The 24,782-nt window shown below is 33.2% G+C and overlaps 1 protein-coding gene across 1 annotated transcript in view; it reads left to right on the top strand.

The window, feature by feature from the left end:
- The first annotated feature begins 288 nt into the window (after positions 1-288).
- LOC111052122 overlaps positions 289-24,782 on the top strand; it is a 39,859-nt gene continuing 15,365 nt past the window's right edge. Inside the window, 9 exon segments of the mRNA XM_039438287.1 lie at positions 289-551; positions 4,329-4,472; positions 4,933-4,995; positions 6,152-6,237; positions 8,970-9,291; positions 11,330-11,693; positions 14,200-14,522; positions 14,524-15,280; positions 17,383-17,575. Coding sequence (XP_039294221.1) covers positions 417-551; positions 4,329-4,472; positions 4,933-4,995; positions 6,152-6,237; positions 8,970-9,291; positions 11,330-11,693; positions 14,200-14,522; positions 14,524-15,280; positions 17,383-17,575 — 2,387 coding nt within the window. The 5' untranslated portion in view covers positions 289-416.

Here is a 24,782-nt window from a genome sequence, read left to right on the forward strand (position 1 = left end):
GCTAGTAAGAGAAGAGTACTGAACTCACAGTTGTTGTCAAAAATGTGTATGAATATTTATATATTTTTGAAATCTGTAGCAATAACTCTCGGCGGGCCGGACAAAATCAATCCGCGGGCCGGATGTGGCCCGCGGTCCGTAGGTTAGAGAGCCCTGCTCAAAGTCATGACTATATGATTTTCAATTGTATTTCCAAGTAAATAAATACAGAATGTAATTTACGCCAAGAAATCCATTGAATCTAATTTATTGAAAATCATTTAAATTTTTCTTATTTTCTGTTAACAGGAGAGGCAGATAACGCTTCAAACAGCGGAGGCGGCGCTTACAAGCCAGTACCACCCCCGAAGCGGGTGCTGGTAGTGACGTCACCACCCCCGGAGGCAGCAACCTCCACCCCTCCACCACCCTACAGGATGCCTCCCTACCCTCTGCACCCTCAAGCCGGAGTCGCCACACCCTACCAGCAACCCCCTATCCCAGGAGCTGCCATAGATACCTCCCTACCTCCACATCACAGCAATTTACACACACATTCCAGCAAGTTTCCTGTGAGTAGATCTTGTTCAAAAATGATTGAAAAAAGATTAATGATAGGGAAAAGATATATGAAAATAGATGAAGACCAAAGAAATGTGATGATAATATTATGTAGATTTTTGAGAGTATCGAGAAAGAATTTGATTTGACTTCAGATACTGTTTCTGGTGAGATGTTGTGATATCTATACATAATGAAAACACAGGATGTTGTCAAAAATATCACCAATTTATTGAAAACTTTCCAAAGTTTTGAATTTTCACACTGAAGATGTTACCATTGGTGTTGAAACATGTTTGTAATTTTACAATAAGTTGGTGATATTTTTGGCAACATCCCATTGTTTTCGATTTGATTTGATCAGAACTCTTGTTCTATTAGTGGAAATCATTGTTCAATAGAACTCTACAATTGGGAACTTTTGTTAATCCAATATTTGGATAATTAGAGTTCACACAGAAAATCGGAAAATTTAGGAAAACCTCCATTTAATAATATAGTATTATCCACTTCTTTCAAAACCGGTTGAATACTTTATAAATTAAACATTGCTGAAGGAGTGTTGATGCTTTTTAAAAATATTAAAAAAATATGCGGAAATCTTGCTAACTTTCTTTTAAGTGCGATACGGATAATATTGGAGTTATATTGATTTTGCAAATCTATACTTTAAAAAATACCTTATACTGTAGCCTACTTTTAATACTATACGTGAAACATCGTCAATCACTAATAAATCTCAAATTAGCTTTTCCTATACTATTAAACGAGCAACTTCTGGTTTTATGTTATGATGTTTAGATGTTTATATGTTTGTATTTCACCGGATCTCGAAAAGGGCTATAACGATTCTCACGGAATTCATAACATAGTAGGTTTTTGATATAAAGATTCGATTGAACTTGTTCTTATCCCTTGGAAAACTCGCTGAAGGACATTAAAAGAATAATATTATTAATCATCCTTGGAAAAACAGCTGATGATAATTATTTCTTCGTCTGTTGGTGATGGAAGTGAGTGAGCGAGTTCATGTGTGGTGGACTGTGTCAAAATTATGTCTCAGCTGTTGAACTTTTGTGATCATTCAATCAGGTACTTAGTCCCGGTTGCAAAAAACCGGGTTATTGTCAATCCTGATTAATTCCAGTAGATCGATCTTTTTGAAATTGTCTTCTCTGATTTGTTCACGTGAAGTTAATAAGGATTAAAATCTAACCGGCTTTTGTGCAACTGGATCTTTGTGAGGGAAATTTTTGCATTCCTCTGGGAATTACTGTCAATTCACTGTGATTAGATAGAACATTTCTGTATGAACTATGAATATTATTATAATTTATTATTTCTTAATACATTTTTTATGATTTTGTACTCCAGAGCGAAGCTCGGTCCCCGATATTTCTTATTACTATATTGGAAGACCTTTCGAAAAATTTAATCTATATCATGAAAAGTTGAGAGGAATAGATGAACAAAAGCCCTGAAAGCTTATAATAACATTATTGGTTGAGTTAAAAAATAAGTCTAAAATGAAAATTAGTTGAAACTAGTTGTGATTTGTTCAAATAAAAAAAAAATACATATTAACTTTTATTTGGTTGCATTCTGATGATAATAACATGAATCAAAACATTAGAGCAATAATTATGAATGAGACAATACTACTAATTCTTTCCCCGGAAAAATGAAAGTTACACCATTCATCTCTGTAAACGTACATAAATGTCAAATATCTGCTACTGAAAAGCAAGCTATAACTTACTCTCCATTCAGTTAATCATCTCGAGAATGAGAATATTTAGAGCTTTCACAGTGGGCTACAACAATATACACAGCATGAATCATTATTCTTATCTCAAACGTGAAGAAAGATGAAATTACTCCGTCAGTCATAACAGGCCTGTGAAAATTCTCACCAAATATAAACGCTGACTTCCAGAACAATCATGATTGTTTTTCCGCCATCTTGTTTTCTGTAGACTATTTTTTTCCATGTTTCATATCTGAAGAGCTGTTGAGTGATCTGGGGTTTCCCTTGTAAAATGACGTATGACGAAGAGTCAATTTGAGTAGGCTATTTTTGATACATGATTGTATAGTGACGTCATTCTTTAGTAGTCACAATTGGAAAATCAATTGTACGAAATGAAAAGACTTCAGTTGATAACACCTTATAAATCTGATCAGAAGTTCTCTTGAATACATCATATTAAAAGTGAGGTCCACGTTATAATGGCTGTTAGATATTGAATAAATAATACTCTTCATATCAACCACGGTATTTAGATGAAAACGGTAGGGTCATGAAATGTGTGCGCAGTGGCCAGCCAGCTAGATTACGTCATCGCCACCAACCGAGGTTTTTAACACCTATTGGCAATTTTATGAAACTTATTAGTTAAAACCAGATGATTGTATATAAAATGACGTCAGCGGAACCGGAAATTCAGCACAAACATGCGCCTGACATCTACCGTCTTCTTCTGTATACCGTGATATCAACCAACCATCTTTATTTTTAATACATTCAAGACTAAACTGTTATTAGCGTTCTGGTAACTAATTTATTGAAATCATATTATAATAATAAATATCATCTGTAACAATGGCAGTGTTTGATCAGCAATGGTATTGCTATCCTTGTCTATCACTCAACAAAGCAGATAGCGCTATCTCCTCCTCGCTTTGCTCTGTTGCCAGATCGTCTTTTAACAATGTAGAATTAATAATTAATCAACAAAATATTTATAGGAAATTTGGTTTGTGGATTTCTTATGATAAAATAGGTAAAATAAAACTGGATGAATGATTAGATCATTATTATTGTAGAGATGACAAAATTGAACTGAGAAAATGTTAGATAAACTGATACAATTGATAAACAAACTAATGCAAGTTGAAAAGAGGTTGTTAATCACAGGTGGCAAATATCAGATGACTCGCCCCATATTTCATCTTTATTATGGAAATTCATTATGAATTATTAAACAATATAATATAATTGCTTAATAAAATATGATTGATTATTTCAAACGAGAATGAACAGTTAATATAACATCAATAAACCTGTATCAGCTACCGTCTATAGAAGGCATTGACAAGACAGAGGATCGGCAACATTGTTCTCCACTGTCATTATAACGTGTACCTCTCTAAAGAATGATAGACTTGGTAGCTCTCGATTCACGCTACAAAAATATCACTAAAATGCATTGAAAAATCAAAAACAGAATCAAACTTTCACTTTATTCATTTTATAATTGTAATTGTGTTGTTAAAATTGTACGATACGTGAATAAAGTAAGATTGAAACTGAAAAATTGAAAATTGAAATATGTTTCTCAAATATTTACAAAGATACACATTGTCGAGAATAGAACCATAGAGAAACAATAGCGTAAGTAGATATCCCATGGTATAGGGCGTTTATGTCGCGCAACTTTTACTGTTATCTCAAGCCTATAGTCCACGTAGTTCTTTCCCGTGAAGCTGTGTGTGACGCTGGTAGTCTCTCATATTGTGCCATTCATACACTCTTACCCGGTCAAAACAGTAAAAATCGACAATAATCGACAGTAATCGGCTTGAGATAACAGTAAAAGTTGCGACATAAACGCCCTATACCATGGGATATCGACTTAAGCTATTGTTTCTCTATGGTACAACAAAGTTATTGAAAAATCATCCACATTTTTTCTATCACGTAAAATTCATTCGCAATACCGAATGACCTTGTATTTTTAGTAAATTTGAAAAACAAAATATTTGAATTCTATTTTACTTTTGAACAGATTGAACGTGAAGTCATCCTAACTAGTGGTGATAAAAACTCGAAAATTCCAATTCTGAACGAGTACAGAAAACGCTCGAAAGCTGCTGTGATAGCACCTGATGCCCCCAACAAACAACTAGCCTGGACTGAAGACAAAAATAGGGTAAGTTGAGAAATTCCAAAATTGATTCTAAGAATTTTATCTAAGACGCTTTGTTTCCAGATCGTCTTTCAACAATGTAGAATTAATAATCAATTTACAAAATAATTCATGATGAAATTATTGGAAAATATAATTTCTTGCTTATAATTATAATTGATTATTTTACGAGAATGAACCGTGAATATTACATCAATAAACCTGCATCAGCTATCGTTCATAGAAGGCATTAACAAGAGAGAGGATCGGCAACGTTGTTCTCCTATCTTTCTCCACTGCCATTATAACGTGGACCTCACTAGAGTACCGTGCCTTATCTATGTGTTCCATAGTTCATGTGTTCTATGTGTTTAGTTTCACAATAAATTGAAGCATTTGAATATTCCAAAAATATTTTTTATACCTGCATGTTTATCTTCTTCATCCCGTTATAATTAAATTAATTCTGATATATTTTTTATAGTGTGACCCTACAATGCAAGGTAATGCTTCTCAAGAGACAATGCCTGTTCACCAAGTTTACAAGGTAGGCCTGAAGTAAAATAACTCATTTTAACTCAATTCATTCTCGATTAAATTTAATTCCAGCTTGAAATCTCTGAAGAATTACAATAGATTCTCCGAGACAATCAGCCGTGAATTATTTGTCATTTGCAGCTTCAATATAATAAGATTTCAATTGTCTTGATTTCACACATGGTTTTACAATTCTACATGTTTTTTCAAACAAGAGAAAAATATTTTTTTTTATAAATGCTGCTTCCTCCAACGTCAAAAGAAAATGAGGAATTATCACTGCCATCAATTCAGTTTCAAGCGATAAAATAACAAGAGGATATTCACAATACATATTATCTATGTATTTATTTATTACATTCCACAATCACAATATCAAATTAATGATTGGGAATGAATCAACAGGATAAACCCAAGACTAAATTTTGATTAAAATAGTCCAAATGAGGCTGTTAAAACACTTTTATGAAGATCACACAAATTTACAGTCCAAATCCTATTATATTGAGCGAGCAATTTCTGTATTTATATATGGTTATTTATGTTCAACGGATCTCGAAAACGGGTCTAACGATTTTCACGAAATTTAGAACATAGTAGGTTTATGATATAAAAATTCGATTGCACTAGGTCTCATCCTCGGGAATACTCGCTGAACGACATTAAAAGGATAATTCATCCTTTCAACAGCTGAGACTTTCGTCGTCTGTGGATAGTAAAAAGTGAGCGAGTGATTCTGTGGAAAATCAAAATATCGCATCCCCGAAATTCATAAGATGACATATAGCCAGCTGTGAAATATGAACACGATCATTTCAGAGAATTGTGTTCTGTTTATCAATAAATAAAAATAACGAGCGAAGCTCGGTGCCCCGATATTATACATTATACTAAGAATTTTGTATCTGGGTTTATCAGAAAGATGAAACAAATGATCATTACAGTATTAAAAATGCATTAATAAATTGAAAAATATTTAAAAAATTGATATATTTGGAGCCAATTCAAGAGTATAATAACAGTAGATTGGATTTTCATGTTCAAATTCATACCATCTTCCAAATTCATGTGATTATCAATGTATGTATGATTGTCAATCAATATCGAACTAATCAATATAAGTATGACTATCAATCAATACTCAAAGTAAAAAATATCTGTTCCAGGCTCAGCCAATGACGTTGCTCGACTCAAGCCAAATGTCGGAGCCTTCTCCAATCAGGCCGCAGGATCATATGAATGGATATTCGAGGTAAGAACAATGGAATCTACTCTCAACTCAAATTAAATTTTAATTGTTAACAAATCGAAGTTTATTTATTCATTTATAACATTCCAAAATCACAATATCAAATTAATGATTGGGAGAGAATCAACAGGATAAACCCAGTCAATTGGGGTAAATTTGTACCACTTTTCCGAATTTTTACAACAGAATAAGGACCAATTGATCATTAATTACTTTTATTGTAATGTTTCTGGAAGAAAAATATGATATCTACTCATTAAAGCTACTTTTAATCACAACAGAGCAATATTACTTTATTAATTTCAATCAAAGTAGTGGTACAAAGTTATACTTGCATTTGGGGTTACTTTGTACCAAGGCATGGATTTTATATATAGATATATTTAATTATTTCAATTGCTTGGAAACGAAAAAAGACAGTTTAATAATTGATGCATGAGTGTAAAAAATGGTTATTAGTAACAAACAAAAAATAAAGTGAATATTACAAATAATAACACCTGCTTGCCATTTGAAATTGAAAATGATGACTGTTTGGAACAGCACGTTCAGCTAGATGTAAATTCGTCTGCAGACGACAAATGGGAAGATTCAAGATGTTGAGCATAGATCAGGAAGCTGTTAGAAGGTATGAGGAGTGCTATAAAGAAGTAGATGAATGAAGGACTTTCATGTAGTATTTAATATAAGTGATTTTCTCGTTTTCACCGAGGTGGTACAAAGTTACCCCAAATGACTGAACTGTTTCTCTCCCTAATTTTGATGATAATAGTCCAAATGGTTATAGGTTATGCAAACACTGGAATAAAGATCACAAAATGTACCATATAGTCCAAATATACATTATACTAAAAATGTTGTATATAAAATATATATTTTAAGAGTTGTCCCATTCTCTCTCCTGTTCCAACTTCAAATGGTGCTCATATAACAGTTGGTTTAACGTTAAACCCTGATAACAAATTGAATGTTACTCATATTGTCAAAAAGTGAATAAGTTAATTATTATAAGAGAACAAGAATTAATCTATGTTGTTCTATTCTCTCTCCTTTTCCAACTTCGAATGCAGCTCATATAACAGTCGATTAATTTTGAATAAACCCTGATTACAAATAAATTGTGCTCATAATTTTTAAAATATGAATAATTTAATATTATAACAGAACAAGAACTAATCGATGTGGTTCTATTCTCTCTATATTTCAACTTCAAATGAAGCTCATATAACAGTCGATTTAACGTTTTACCCTGATAACAAATAAAATGTTGAATGAAAAAGACTAAGAAATTGTCAAAAACCACACATTTATTGATACTTAGACTAGGAAATTGTCAAAAAACCACAGATTTATTGATACTTAGAAAGACCGGTTTCGGTTATAGTCTTTTTTATTCAATATGAATAATTACCACAATATCAATAATAATTAACTTCTCGACTACACAAAAAAAATGTTGCTTATATTGTGAAAAAGTTAATAACTTTATTATTAAAGAGAACAAGAACTAATCGATGTTGTTCCATTATCTCTCCTATTTCAACTTCAAATGGGACTCACATAACAGTCGATTTGATCTTGAACCCTAATCTATTCTATAATAAAGGAGAGGACTGGCTTATACCACTACGTCCGTAAACAAAGCCGTAGCGCATTCGTGTGACGTCAGCATAGGTAGGACTCCTACACCAATAAAAATTCATTGAATTTAGCTAATCTATATCAGCCAGTGTTTTTATTGGTGCAGGAACCCTACCTGTGCTGACGTCTCATGAATGCACTATGGCTTTGTTTACGGAGGTACAGTAGTGCTTATACACGTACGGGATAAGAAAATTATGTCCAACGCATCATCACGTCTGAACTACTCAACTGATTAACTTGAAAATTTGCATAAATTTGAAATTCTTAATTAACCGAGGATGGTTATAGGCCTATTTTTAATTCTTCAAGATTTCATAAAGTCAAGTTTTCAGTTTGTCAAGTTTTAAAAGTAAGTTTCAAGATTTACTTAAATAACAAGGGTCTATTTTAAAACTTGACAAACTGGAAACTGAAAACTTGACGTAATGGGATCTCAAAGAATTGAAAATAAGCCTATAACCATCCCTGGTTAATTAAGGATCTATGTGCAAATTTTCAAGTTAATCAGTCCAGTAGTTCAGACTTGATGATGCGTCAAACATAATTTTCCTATCCCGTACGTGTATAAGCCAGTTTTCCCCTTATTTATAGTAGGCCTATAGATTATACGGTTGAAATATTGAATGAAATTTAAACAAAATATAAAATAGAATATGTTAAAATAGAAATTGTTAAAATATAAACAATAAACCTTGTTTTTAAAATAGTTACCTGTAGTAACAAATAAATAGAAATAAAACTCTCAGTACCCTTTTTTATTTATTTTATTCATTTATTTACAATGCAAATGACACTAATGTAATAACATTGAAAGTAATTTTTTTCAATTACTTTATCACAAGATATGACGGAACATGTTTCAATTTTCATGAATGTTGAAGCATGTTGTGATAAAATAATTCGAAAAAGGGTACTATACTGAGATTTTTATTCCTATTTATATTACAAGTAGCACTAAACAGAAAAGAGATTACAAATAAATGTTTGCTCATATTGTCAAAAAGTGAATAAGTTGATTATTATAAGAGAACAAGGAGACAATTCCATCTCAACACATCGAATTAACCCGTTTTTTTCTATTTTTTTCACAGTATCTCACCAGGCACAATGTCATCAACGGGGGCCGTTCCTAAAACCCCTCTACATTCGACCCCTGAGGAAAGTGGCACCAAAGCTTTCCCATCAAGGACCTATCACACCATCAAGGACATGATCTCAAGTCGGTTCAACAAGGGCACGCCACAGGGCACACCTCAGGGCATGCCTCAGGGCACGCCTCAGCACCAACCCAACGGAGGAGGTGGTGAAGATAGCCTCAGTCCTCAGAGCCAGCTGAGGCAACATGGCGTTTATTTGGCCAGTTCTCAACAGCAGAGTCGGGCGGCTATGAGTCATGCCAATAATTCTAGTGATGTGAGTTATTGTTTGATTGAATAACAGTAATACTCCTAATTATTGTCTTTGAATTCACCTCTGAATTCGCTCTCTATACCTTCTATTCTCTGAATATATCCATTCAGATGTATTTTTTTAAATATTTTTCTCTCCTTTTAACTTAACTTAATTTAATTACGCAAAAATGTTCCAATTAATGATGATTTGAGTGTGATATTTTTGTTTTTTATTCTGTTTTTAACCATCAAAATGTAAAATTCTTAGTTTTCATTGTTTTTTTTTAGTGAAAATGGACTAAATTTTAGAAAAGTGAAACCATAACCCTAACTCGGACTTTTAAAATGTTATCTAAATTTGGGAGAAAAATGGTACAAGGAGTATCCTTAGTTTTTCTCTCCCAATCAGTGCTACCACAGAATTAATAATAGCAGATTATCTGCTAATAATAGGCTTTCCGCTGCCAGTAGTTGAGGATGCGTTGGTGTGCTGGTGGGCTATCTGGTAGGATGTACGATTGAGAAGATGGTGGAGAACTCATCGCGAAGTATACTCAAATCTGGCTCTGATGTAAATGACAATAGAGAATAGAGATTATAGGAGATTTCTCTGGTGCTACTTTGTAAAAATTAAAAATAAGAAAATAAATAAAACTTCATATCTTTCTTCTACTTCCTTCCTCGCTTTCTCCTTCTCTCTTTCTATAATTTGATTGTATGGTTTGAGATGTTTCTCCATAATATTGAAAGAATAAGTCGTTGATGTTCGTCAATGCCACTACATTTCCACAAATATAGTGGTATCGACAACATCAACGTCTTATTCCTTCTCTCTTTCTAATTTTGATTCTAAATTGGAGTGTTGATCTTTCAGTTGTGTTATCACTGATCTCCCTACAATGTTCACTTCACCGTTTCCTATCACAATAAATTGCTTCATGTGAAATGTTAATCGAAACTTAATACTGGATGAGTAATTGTCAATATTTTACAAGCATTCATAGTAGAGAAATAATCCATATTATAAAAATGATACACAAGGCTATGCTATAGATGACTCTCGACTCATCATCACAAACTAATCTTCCCAACGGTAAATACAAAATCATTCTACTGAGCTACATTTTACCAGAGACAAATAATTTGAAGGTATCTTTATCCTATGGTTTCACAAAGATGGATATGATTCACTTCTGAAGACTTAGGCTAGGTGCACACAAGTTAGTCAAGACAGGACAAGACATGATCAGACACGTTCAGTCACATTACTTCACATAGTTGCTTATGAAGACATGTCTAATTTCAATGACTAACCAGTGCGAGTTGCGTCATAAGCAACTATGTGAAGTATTGTGACTGATCATGTCTCTTATTGTCTTGACTAACTTGTGTGCACCTAGCCTAAGTCTTCAGAAGTGAATCATATCGATTTTTGTAAAATCATAGGATAAAGATACCTCACATACCTTAGACATATTGACTAACACGTTTAGTCACAATACTTCATATTGCAGCTTATGACGCAACACACACTGATTATTCATTGGAATTAGACATGTCTTCATAAGCAACTATGTGAAGTATTGTGACTAAACGTGTCTGATTATGTCTTGTCTTGACTAACTGGTGTGCGCCTAGCCTAACGATTGTTTCACACCAGAAACTTTAGATCATCTCATGCGTGATAGATATTTTTTCCTTCAAATTGTATGCTAAAAGCTCTGCTTGTGATGGATGATAACTCTCTCATATATCTCCTTATACAATTAAGCTTCGATTTGAATTAATTTCTTCTTAATTTCTATAATATGGATTGATCAGTAATTCATTTCCATTAATCAACCTTATTATCATCTAAAGTTCATATATCCATCTATTAAGACTATTTATCTATTCATCTTTGAAGTCAATTTTTATCTGATTTGTTAATTTCAAGAATTGAATTCTGTGATTATTGGGTGTTAGCATTATTTCATGTAACAAGGAGACAAATAGGGGGAAACCTGTTGTATCAATTCCTGTAGATGAGAATGAATAAAAATATGAATGAATAATTCCAGCTTATGAGACGCAACCAAGAGATCAGACTGCAGCTAGAGAGAGAGCGTCGCGAGAGAGAGGCAGCCGATGACGGAGGGTTCCTGGAGACTCCAGCCGGAGGCTCCAGCAACAACCAGAGGTTGTCCCAACATCACACCGGCTCCAGGCATTCTGTCATCGAAATGGAAACTCCTAGGAGTCGAGGAGGAGGAGGAGAGCATATGACGAGAGAGCAAGTGATAGCGGAACAGAGGACCCCAGGGGCCAGTAGGAGGGGCGCACCCCAGGGGGTTCCAGGGGGTGCTACACCCTCGGACGGTGGAAGTATTAGGCCTAACGAGGTCTATGGAAGAACCCCGCAGCCTGCTTATTATCCTAATGAAGGTATGTTTTGGAATATAAGGTTACAAAGTTTGTTTTTCAAATTATTTGAAGGTTGAGAAAGTTATGGAATTCCGGGTGTTTCAAAAAAATGACCCAGTTTAAAATAGTTATATTTATTTTCAAAAATGGTGCCCACAAACCAATCTTACATCAGATTACTCACAGAAGTATCGAGTCTATGATGATGTATTATAAGTGTAATATGTGCCCTCCTTTTGAGGCTCGGACGACATCTAGACGGTAGCCAAATTCATCCCAGACTGTTCGCAAGATGTCTTCTTGGACTGTAGCTACTGCATCAGTTATCCTAGTTTTCAGCTCCTCAATATCAAAATGCTAAGGGAGGAACAACGTTGAAGATAGTGTTCATGTTTCTCCCTTAGCATTTGATATTGAGGTGCTAAAAACCAGGATAACTGATGCAGTAGCTACACTCCGAGAAGACATCTTGCGAACAGTCTGCGATGAATTTGGCTACCGTCTAGATGTCGTCCAAGCCTCAAAAGGAGGCTTAAAGGAAGTTATTCCTTTGGCAACAGCTATTTATTTTCATCAAGAATCTTATTTTTAATAATTTCGATCATGTACATCAGTGTTTCTTATGGCAATATATATTGTCGAGAATATTATGCTTTTCACTCTCATACAACTATTCTATAATTGTCTTTTCCTACAGATACCTTGAAAAGTGACCATTTCTGCACTGATTGCAGGCCGCAAAGAATCACTTTTCCGCACTAGTGCGCAAAGTGAGTACTTTGCGTACTCCAGATTTGCAGCATGACAACGCAAAATAGTTAGTAGGTTATATCATAGAGAAACAATAGCGTAAGTAGATATCCCATGGTATAGGGCGTTTATGTCGCAACGTTTACTGTTATCCCAAGCCGATAGTTCATGTAATTCTTTCCTGTAAAGCTGTGTGATACTGATAGTCTCTCATAATGTGCCGTTCATACACTCGTACCTCAACAAAACAGTAAAAATCTACAATAATCTACAGTAATCGGCTTGGGATAACAGTAAAAGTTGCGACATAAACGCCCTATATCATGGGATATCTACTAATGCTATTGTTTCTCTATGGTTATATGGAGCACCAGAGCAGGAAAATCAAAATTAAGTTGGTAATACTCATAGTGAGGCCCACGTTATAATGGCAGGGGAGAACAGCGTTGCCTTGTCATTATGTGCCTTGATTATAGTCATTTCAATGCTTACATAACATAAACCCCCTTCAAGCAGTCACATAAATTTTCAATTGAATCACTAATCATTATAATTCAATTATTATTATTCAATTTTGAATAAATTAAGGTTTTTATTGATAATAAAATTACACAGAAAAACATTTGTTCCTCTGCTGCACTCAAGAAACCATTCGGCCCTCGCCTACGGCTCGGGCGTAAACGTGTCTTTCGGTGCAGCAAACTGTCACTTTGCGCACTAGTTGCACAAATAACTATTTTTTCCAATTTTTCAATTCAATTCAATTTATTTCCATCAAAAAAATACATCAATAAAACATTTACATTACAATCCAATAATAAATATTTTCAGGAAATAAATATTCCCCAATAGACTATTGGTCCGTGTGTGGGGGAAGAATTCCTATCTATAATAACTGTAAAATAAAAAATTCTGCAGAATTCTACCTTAATATTATTCTCACTTGACTATTACAATATTGGAAATATGTTATATAAAGAAAAATAAATATAAATTATTAATAGATTTTTTTTAATAAACAGAGCATGATGTCGTGGGTTTCTTATATTAAAGACTTAGTATTATGTTGGAGTACCTATCTCCTAAAGTTTTTAAATTACTTATTATAATGTTCAGAGTGCTGCATCACAGTACCAGAGTTAACAGAGTTTGAATCAGAATCTACATTCATAAAGCGAGTTTATGAGGGCTTCTAATGCCTCCCAAACAATACCAAGCAACCATCTTCTTTTTGTAGTTAGCAACACTGCATTCCTCAGCCTCTTTTATTGTGATTGGAAGATTGCGATGAAGTAGGTGAGCAATACGAAATGGGTTGTTATCGACCGATGTAGAGGTAGCTCTAGGTGTATTAAATCCAAAATTCAGCATATGTTATGAGGTAGTTATGTAAGTGGGGTAGTTATGGTTTAGCTGTGTAAAAATTTCTGTTCTGTACGATTTGATAAAAATAAGAAGAGTTGTAATGTAGATTTGTCTTATGTCAAGAACAGGAAATTCGGTGTAGAGTCGTTCAGTAGGAAATCGGATATTTTTATTTAGAATTATGTTGATAAGTAGTGATCTCTGTGTGACAGCTAGTGGATGCAGCTACTGTTTTCTTCAAGACTACTTTTAATATCAATAGGAATATTAATCTGGGAACCCTTTTAAATCATTTTAGCACAACATGTTTCGGCTTAATATTAATATTATATTAATATCGGCTTCAGATTAATATTTTTATTTATAATTTGAATTATTATATCTATGATTAATGAAAATGTATATTTTCCAGGAGGCTACGGAGTGCCAGGCAACCGGAAAAGCCTGGTGGAAATTGAAAATGCCCGGAGAATGGCAGAAGCCGATGTGATAAGAAGTGCTTCCGAACAGACAACCCCAACAGAATCACAGATCACAAGTCACAGAAAATCACAGATCCAGCTACCACCAGAGCAACTACAACAACTACCAAACTCCTGGAACTCCTGGCATGTCACGAGCGGCTGGAGACAACTATCAAACACCCAGGAATCCTGGAGAAAACTTTCAAACACCCAGGAATCCTGGAGAAAACTACCAGACTCCAGCGGGACCAACCAGGACTGCTGGAGAGAATTATCAGAGGGGGACTGGAGAAAATATCTATCAAGGTAGAGCAGGTGCTGGAGAGAACTTCCAGACTCCAGCAGGATCTAGGACAGCTGCAGACAACTATCAAAACTCTGGAGCAAGTAGAGAAAACTATCAAGGGCCTTCCAGGACAGAGAACTATCAAGGACAAAATAGGACCTCTGGAGAGAATATCTATCAAGGGGGTACTAGAACAGGTGATAATTTCCAGACTCCAGCAGGGTCTAGGGTGGCTGGGGATAGCTATCAAACCTCTGGAACAAGTAGGGCTGCTGGAGAAAATTACCAAACCCCTAGGGATCGTGTAGTACAACAGGAGGACAAAGCTCAAAGTTTGGGGGTGTATGTATCCCGTACCCCCCTGGAAACCCCCCGTAACATCGCCAACCAGAACGGGGGCTCCCAATCGGAGTTCCGCGCCCCAAAACCACCCACTTTCGGGGGGTTTAAAGCACCCCATCGACGGGGAAGTATGTTTTTGTCTAGTGATCGTTTGGATGCTAGTGATGTACATAGTGGAGTCAAGGATAACAAAGCGGCTTCAGAGGGAGAAGAGAATGATCGACATCATCATAATGATGACGACGATGATGTCGGATTCTCGAAGGGGGCCGGTTCGGATTACGAGAAGCTGAGAGGGGGTATGCAGTCGGATTCGGGGCGGGGAAGTACGGTTTACAGTAGCGGGAAAGCGAAAACGGAACGGAACGTGGATACCAGTCCTGAGCCATTACCTCATCCTGGTGAGTGAAATTATTAATTTATTATACATATTTTCCTCATACATTCAACATTAAACATTTAAAATAATATAAAATAATTATAAATAATTAACAAATTTTCTTAAATAACTCAATATTATTCGTTACAAGTGGTACGGTAATTGAGTGGAATATTTCGAAATTATTCATCAATTTAAGCCATCTAAATTCAAAATTAATAGTTTTAATGTTTATTTTGGACTAAAATTTTATAAAAATTGTACAAGTGAAACTCTAATCTTATCTTGGACTTTGTCACCTATAAATTTGGAAGAAAAATGGCACAATGACTACCTTATTATTTTATCTTTCAATGTTATTACATTAGTGTCATTTGCATTGTAAATAAATAAATAAATTAATTTATCAATTTATTCGGAGAATGCAGTTTAGTAGTGCATTTCAAGGATACACACCTCTAGTTAGTGATTACAATATTGATGATAATGGTGGTAAATGCAAACTAGCCAAATGTATTCCAATTAAATTAAAATATTTTAATTCAACAAATATAAAGATATATCGAATAATGTCATATATAATAAGAGAACAAAACACACAAAAATAGTCAATAAAAATTCAACTCAATGAAATCTGGAAAAATATTGAAATGAATATAAGGACAATCCTGTCAGATATTTATTTCTTCAGCTCAGCTCTAAAAATCGTTAACTTCTCTATGGACTTTAAATTTTGGGGCAGCATGTTAAAATATTCATCACCCAAGTTATTTCATGATCATTGTTCAGATGTTTATATCATTGTTTAATAAATGAATGAAATAAATATCAAAATATGCTCGTCTTTAAATATGCGAATAGTTGCAATCGACAAGATGAACTCTTTTCTCATCAAAATATGGGAAATGAAAAGTTTGGGAAAACACAGATCTATTTTGTCACATCCACATTAATACAGTACTGCAATTTCTGTACTATTATTTTTCAGATGTGACAAAATAAAAATGTGTTTTTTTTAATAAATTATGGAAAAATGTCACAATATCAATTCTCTCATTCAACAAATTTTATCAAGAAAACAGTTTGGGGGTTGAGATTGTTGTTTCTTACTCAAAAATCAAATGATTCGAGTATCATCCAATATAAAAGTAGAGGAATTTATAGATAGGTATGAATTTTAACAATGAAGAAATTCCACATTATAATAAATTATGCCTATTTATATGCTGCAGTCTCATCTTGCTACATTATAGAAACATAGAGAGAAGTTTCAAATGAGGCTTAAACGCAAGCAACAGTATCTCAAAATATAGACAATCTGTAAAGAAGTAATCTATTGAAGTCTAAGTCTGAAGTTAATCTAGTTGAATTAATTGAATCTCTCTAAACTCCTAATCAATACTATAATAAAGTAAATAACTGGCTCATACACGTACGGGATAGGAAAATTATGTTTGACGCATCATCACGTCTGAACTACTATACTGATTAACTTGAAATATTTTGCAAAAAGATTTCCAATTAACCGAGGATGGTATAGACCTGTTTTCAATTTTCCAAGATATTATTAGGTCAAGTTTTTAGTTTGTCAAGTTTTAAAATAGACCCTTGCGGAGCACGGGTTACCTGCTTGTCTTCCATGAATTGGAAGTGTTAGTATGTTGGAAGCTTATAGTTTTTTTGACTACAAACCAGCTTTTTGACTTTTTGACTACAAACTACAAACCAGCTTCTAATCAACTAACACACTTCGGTCGTGTTAGTATGAGAAGGATATTTTTTATATCCTTCTCAGAGAGTCGACGATTATTTGTTCAAACACCGCCGATTTATGTAGTTAAATTACAATAGGTATTACATTACCGATTGCATTCAATTTTCATTGATGTAATAATTATTCAAACTTAGTTTGCCAGAATATTAATTACAGCATACATAAATAAAGAACTCCAATCTAATCAAATCATAACAGGTGCGGGTGGATCCCAGTGGGTTGACATGGTAGAGAACTATCTACAACACAAACGGCAATAGTATCTCATATTACAACATTAATATGTGAAGAGGTATTAAAAAAATTGATTAAATCTTTTGAATGTCATAATATTCCTCAAATAATTACAGGTGCAGGCGAATCCCAGTGGGTAGACATGGTCGAGAACGAGCTACGTCACATCTTGGACCCGAAACTTCACCACAATCACAGCATTGCCAACTCTACACTCAGCGAGAGTATATCATCGGTCACCCCGCCACTTCCACCTCTATCTCCTGGGGGATCTTCGGACGATACGGGGCCTACTTTCAAGAATAAAGGGTGAGAACTAGTTTGAACAATATTTCCAGCAGATTCAACTGAATTTTTAGCAGTTTCTACTGTATTTTTAGCATTTTAAACTATATTTTCAATAATATTATTCATTCAATATTATGTATCTGATATATTTTCAGCAGTTTCACTGTATGGTCAATAGTTAAAACACTATATTTTCAAAGGTTTCAACCATATTTACAGCAGTTTCAACTGTATCTTCAACAGTTATAAGCAATATTCTCAGCAGTTTCAACTGTATTTTCAGCATTTTTAACTATATTTTCAATAATATTATTCATTCAATATTATGTATTTGGTATATTTATATTTTTAGCAGTTTCACTGTATGGTCAATAGTTTAAACACTATATTTTCAAAGGTTTCAACCATATTTACTGCAGTTTCAACTGTATCTTCAACAGTTTAAAACAATATTTTTAGCAGTTTCAACTGTTTTTTCAGCAGTTTCAACTGTGTTTTCAGCATTTTTAACTACCTATATTTTCAATAATATTATTCATCAAATATATATATTTGGTATATTTTCAGCAGTTTCACTGTATGGCCAATAGTTTGAACACTAGATTTTTGAAGGTTTCAACCATATTTATAGCAGTTTCAACTGTATCTTCAACAGTTTAAAACAATATTTTCTGCAGTTTCAAGTATATTTTAAACAGTTTCTGTGAGGTGAATGTGCTTTCAAAATCAATATGAATTCAGTAGGGGATCAATTTCAAGAATAATATGTGAGAACCAGTTTCAACTATAATACTTTCCTAACAGTCTCTGTGAGGAGAATTTACTCTGGATTTTTGTCAATTCAGTGAAGGTTATAATATCAAAATTTGAAACACAATATTCAAGAAAATTGTGGAGGTTACAGTATCAAACCATAGATTGAGAATGGAGGAATTGGATGAAATAGAATTCCAATAAGGAAATTATTTGCTCATCTTTTCAATTCAGTTGAGGTTACAATATCAAACTATACAATTAGAATAGAGAAATTGGATGAAAGAAAATTCCAATGAGGAGAAGTTGAGCATTTGTTCATTTTTTTCAATTCAGTGGTGGTTACAATATCAAACCATGTAGTGCCGTGCTACCAATTTTTCCTTAAACGGTTGGAATAGCATTTAACACCTATCAAACCAAGGACAGTTGTCGGCTCCAATAAAATAGATTCTTGATAAACTGTGAATGGATCTATTGCCTATGAATGAGAAATCCAGTTTTCAGAGCAAATTAACTTATAATCTTCAGATGAAATTTTGGCAAAACACAGAAATATACAAAGAACAATAACTTACAAGCCTAATTATTTCAAGTAACTACGAACTAAAATACTTATCTAGTTTACAGTTGAAACACAGTGGCTATTGGCTTTACTACACTAATAGCTAATTTTGCACAAAAATTTATATAAAACTCAATCTAAAACATTAATAAACGAAAATGATTTAGAGCAAAACTCCACGACAACATTTGTAGCCAACCATGTTTTCAGAAGAGAAGAAAGGGCTGAACAGGAAAAGCAAAGTTGAAAGTCACGAAACCAACGCCCTGTTCAATATCGATCTCCACAGACACGTCATCAAAAAATTATAACTTATAAGTTTAGAATTCACATTCTACATCTGTTCTCAATAAAACTTTATTTTGAAAATGTTATTTTAAATTTTTATATATATCTCGATTTAAATAAACCATTTATTCTGTTATTTTGTTAACCCTGCCTCGGTGACACCATGGAACAATGCAACAAACATTTACGATAATAAATTCTCCGTCAAAAAGTTTGTCCGTCTATTGATAACTCTGTCATTTACTATAAAGTTCCATAGATCTCAAATTGAAGATTCGATTCAAATGTGAGAAGAAAAATGTAATATTACAAATACCCCCCTCTTGACATAAAAAAATTTTACTGTTTGAAAATTCAAAGAAAAAATTTACATTGACCCTAATGAAAATTGTTGAAATTTAAATTTGAGAACAGTAACAATTTTTTCTAGAAAAAAAAACAATACATGTCATCCAAAAATATTGAAAATTATTATAAAAATTCATCAATAGCGTTTGTTATATGTTTCCAAACAATATCTCAAAATATAGAATATCAATATTACTTTTGATTTAGCTTTATAATTTAAAGAAAAATATCTCAACAGAAAGTTTAATATGTAAAGAATAGTTTTTTTTTGAAATTGCACATAAATTTAATAGATAGAAAAATTTAATTTTTATTGCATAAAAAAAATTTAGTATGTTGAATGAAAAATTTATTATTATTATTATTTTTTTTTAAATGAATTGATGAATTGTTACATTTAATTTTCACATAAAATTTCAATAAATCAAAAAATGTTCATTTCTTTCACTATTGACGCGGTTGATTTTATTGATGCACATTTTGGAAAACAGTCCGTTAAGGCACTCAGTATGATTTTCAGTTAAGTGTGACTCCAATGTGATGACGTTAAGTGTTGGGCTGATCTGGATGCACGTAGTGTTGGGCTGATACTTGTAGTCGACTGCTGCATACCAAACTCGATACAGGTGACATCTCAATTAGCATTGCTTCATGTTTGTAGTAGACGGCTGCATTCCAAACTCGATACAGGTGACATCTCAGTTGGCATTGCCTCATGCTTGTAGTAGACGGCTGCATTCCAAATTCAATACAGAGTCACATAAATTTTGTATCATATTTGTAATTATACAATGTACATTTCAGGCTTGAAATGACAATGTAATTCGTTTTTTGGAAAAGAGATAGACGCTGCATACAGGATTAATTTAGGTGAGGATTAATTTAGGTAAGGTTTGATTTTTTGATATTTTCAGCTTTCAAGGTTTAGAGTTCTGCATACAGGAATAATTTAGGAGAGGATTTTTTGAATCAATTCTTTCATGATACTGTGACTGTTCTTCTGAATTCAAAGTTGTGAATGTGAACATGGATGGCAATTACCTCCAGGTAATGCAGTAGTGTTGAAGGTTGAGATACAGAGTCAGCAATAAGCATTGGCATTGCTATTGGCGTATTCTTTGGTGTCGGCTTTGGCATAGATATTGGCTCCGGCGCAGGCATCGGCGTTGATTTTGGTGTTGGCATCAGCATTGGCGCAGGCATTGGCATAGCTATTGGCATTGATTTTTGTTGTTGGCATTGGCGCAGATTTTGGCATTGGCGTAGCTATTGGCATTGGCGCAGGCATTGGCATTGATTTTTGTTGTTGGCATCAGCATTGGCGCAGATTTTGGCTTTGATTTTTGTTGTTGGCATCAGCATTGGCGCAGATTTTGGCATCAGCATTGGCGCAGATATTGGCTTCGGCGCAGGTATTGACATCAGCACAGGCATCGGCGTAGCTATTGGCATTGATTTTTGTTGTTGGCATTGGCATTGGCGCAGATTTTGGCATTGGCGTAGCTATTGGCATTGGCGCAGGCATCGGCATTGATTTTTGTTGTTGGCATCAGCATTGGCGCAGATTTTGGCATCAGCATTGGCGCAGATATTGGCTTTGATTTTTGTTGTTGGCATCAGCACAGGCATCGGCGTAGATTTTGGCGTAGTTATTGGTGTTGATATTGATGTTGACATTGGCGTAGTTATTGGTGTAGGCCGCAGCGTAGATTTAGGCGTAGATATTGGCGTAGTTATGTCACACTAGTTTGAAAATCACCCAAATGTTCTTAACACTCTTCATGGCGTTCACTTGTTACTGATTTCGAGATTCACATGATAACTATTTCAATGTTAATGTCTGTGCTGTACCTGTTGTCTTAAAATGCTTATAAACTAAGAAGAAAAACTTGATTAGGCTATCCATACAATCTAATACACATAAAATTAATTTTAAATATATATGAAATTGAAATTTGTTAACATCTTATTATACAGTCAGCAATACATAAATTGTGAAATATGGACATATCAATGATAAATTTAAAAAAAAAATCATTCATTTATTCACTGTTCAAATATCAAAATTTAATCCATTCTTCAAAATAGAAATATAATTTCATAACACCCTGTATCATTATCAAAATTGTAAAAAACATCAGATTATCACAACAAAAAATTTAATTTCAATACATATTTCAATAATTTCAGACATTTGGTCTTCTATTCACAATCATTTCATAATATATCTGCATTTCATTATCATTTAGTATAACATTTCATTTATAGCATTTATAGCAAGTTCATTTCACATTTATGATTTATCATTCAGGGTTTCAAAATTATTTAGTTTTAATTTTGTTCAAAAATTGTATAAAAAGCAAATTATTTAATATTATTAATCATCGTTTGTGGATACTATAGTTTATTTCGACTTTTCAATGTTCTAAACACAAACTACATTTCATGACAAAACTTTACTATCAATCATTAAACAAGAAACCATTCAAAACATCAATAATATTTTGCTTCAAAGGCAAACAATATTCATAAGTAATCATCATTTTGCATCTATGGCAATCAACATTATTAATCAACACAAAAAATATTATCTCATTACTGCCTCTCTAAGTCATAACCTCTGTTATTCCTTCTTTAGGCAATAATGGGTTTCCATCTCAAAAAACAATCACATACCAGCAAAATTCTAATCAACAAACCCCACTAAAAATTCTACATACACTCCAGCATCCATTTCAAACGATAATCAATCATATCAAAATTTATAGAACAAACAGTTTTAAAATTTGAAAAAAAATATCAATTACAAAACACTTTAGAAAAATTTTAGCCTTTAACTCATTTCAATTGATAATATAACACAACGTTTTAAATTAAACCAATTATTTTTTAAAATAATTTAAAATTTAAAGACTGTATAATAAGTACAAACATTTCAAGATTATAATACAAAGATGATCAAGATGAATACTGGGTGAATAAGTTCCCTAAAAAATACAAACAAGAGAAAAAGAAAACTGGGTAAATAAATTCCCTAAAACAACACACACAAAATTGATACACTTCACATAAGTGATACATGATGAAAAAATATATCACAAGCACACAATTCTTTACACAACAATGGATAGATTTTGGAAAAGTTAAGTTTTATCAACAATTTAAAGATTAGGAAAATAAGCTACTATTTTAACTTCCAAAATTATTTCAGAAAAAATACAAATTTAAATGACTATGGACAAGATTGGTTAAGATATGTATCATAGAAGAAATTTACTGAATATTACACAAAGACAGGAAAGAATTGAAATTTGAAAAGATCAAGGGCCAAGAAAAATAGGCTATAGGAAAGAAAAAAGACACAATTATGGACTCTTACCATACACTGTGTAGCGATTATGCTATTCTGAATCCCGGCATAACACAGGATTCCTAATCATTGTGTGTTGGGGAATACCCTTTCATCATGTGATTCATTGTCATCATCTTGTAAATAAGCAACTTGAAACAACCTTTGAATACTAATACATCAATGGGAACTTTGCGTTTTGTTTTCTTCAATAGCATGATATTATTCATGGGTTCATTTTGTTTTAACAAAGCCATTTTGCTCACAAAAGTCAGTCATGTTCACTTGAGAATGCATTGCATACACCTTTTCAATTCTCAGTTGAAAGTTGAACTCATCAACTTGACTCAAAGCAACATTCATTTTGTTTACATTGTTCCTAACCTCCACAGAAACCTGTCTCATGTAATCATTCATTTTATTTACTGTTTTCCTAACTTTCGATGTAGTAATCTGATCCATAGAAACATTCGATTTGTTTACTGTTTTCCTAACCTTCAATGTAGCAATAGTACTTTCTTGATAGTTGACTTTCAATGAAGACAACTCCCTACCTACTTCTTTACTCAATTCTACTGTCTCACTATGGTTGACTTTTTCAACAACAGTAACTAGGCCTACATTGTCAGAAACTTGAATGAGTTGATCTTGTAACTTAACACTACTATCATCCTGCTTCAATTTGTTTTCATCTTCATGATTATCTTTCACTGTTTCATTTGCATTTTTCAATAGAAGGTTTATACTAACCTGCTCTAGTCTAATGCTAGTACATTCTTGCTTCATATCATCAAACCTAGCATTTTGATTTTTAAACATTTGGTCTAACTTAGCATTTTGCTTATCAAATTTAGCATTTTGCTCATCAAACTTTTGTGTTAAGAATGCTATAAGATTCAGATCATTTCTAATGTTTGCCATTTTGTAATATGCACTGATTCATTAAAACTTGATCTCTCTTGAACCGACTTCCCACTCAGCAACAAACCATTCATAACCTATCAAGATATCTATCTACTAATAATTTCTATAACCAGGGATTTCATGGTGTACCATTTGGGACATATTTATTTTGTAATTCTGTCCCACCACAGGGGTAACATTTGCCGTGCTACCAATTTTTCCTTAAACGGTTGGAATAGCATTTAACACCTATCAAACCAAGGACAGTTGTCGGCTCCAATAAAATAGATTCTTGATAAACTGTGAATGGATCTATTGCCTATGAATGAGAAATCCAGTTTTCAGAGCAAATTAACTTATAATCTTCAGATGAAATTTTGGCAAAACACAGAAATATACAAAGAACAATAACTTACAAGCCTAATTATTTCAAGTAACTACGAACTAAAATACTTATCTAGTTTACAGTTGAAACACAGTGGCTATTGGCTTTACTACACTAATAGCTAATTTTGCACAAATTTAAAATAGCTAAATTTTATATAAAAATTTATATAAAACTCAATCTAAAACATTAATAAACGAAAATGATTTAGAGCAAAACTCCACGACAACATTTGTAGCCAACCATGTTTTCAGAAGAGAAGAAAGGGCTGAACAGGAAAAGCAAAGTTGAAAGTCACGAAACCAACGCCCTGTTCAATATCGATCTCCACAGACACGTCATCAAAAAATTATAACTTATAAGTTTAGAATTCACATTCTACATCTGTTCTCAATAAAACTTTATTTTGAAAATGTTATTTTAAATTTTTATATATATCTCGATTTAAATAAACCATTTATTCTGTTATTTTGTTAACCCTGCCTCGGTGACACCATGGAACAATGCAACAAACATTTACGATAATAAATTCTCCGTCAAAAAGTTTGTCCGTCTATTGATAACTCTGACATTTACTATAAAGTTCCATAGATCTCGAATTGAAGATTCGATTCAAATGTGAGAAGAAAAATGTAAT

Source organism: Nilaparvata lugens, chromosome 11, assembly GCF_014356525.2.
Source record: "Nilaparvata lugens isolate BPH chromosome 11, ASM1435652v1, whole genome shotgun sequence".
Lineage (NCBI taxonomy): Eukaryota > Metazoa > Arthropoda > Insecta > Hemiptera > Delphacidae > Nilaparvata > Nilaparvata lugens.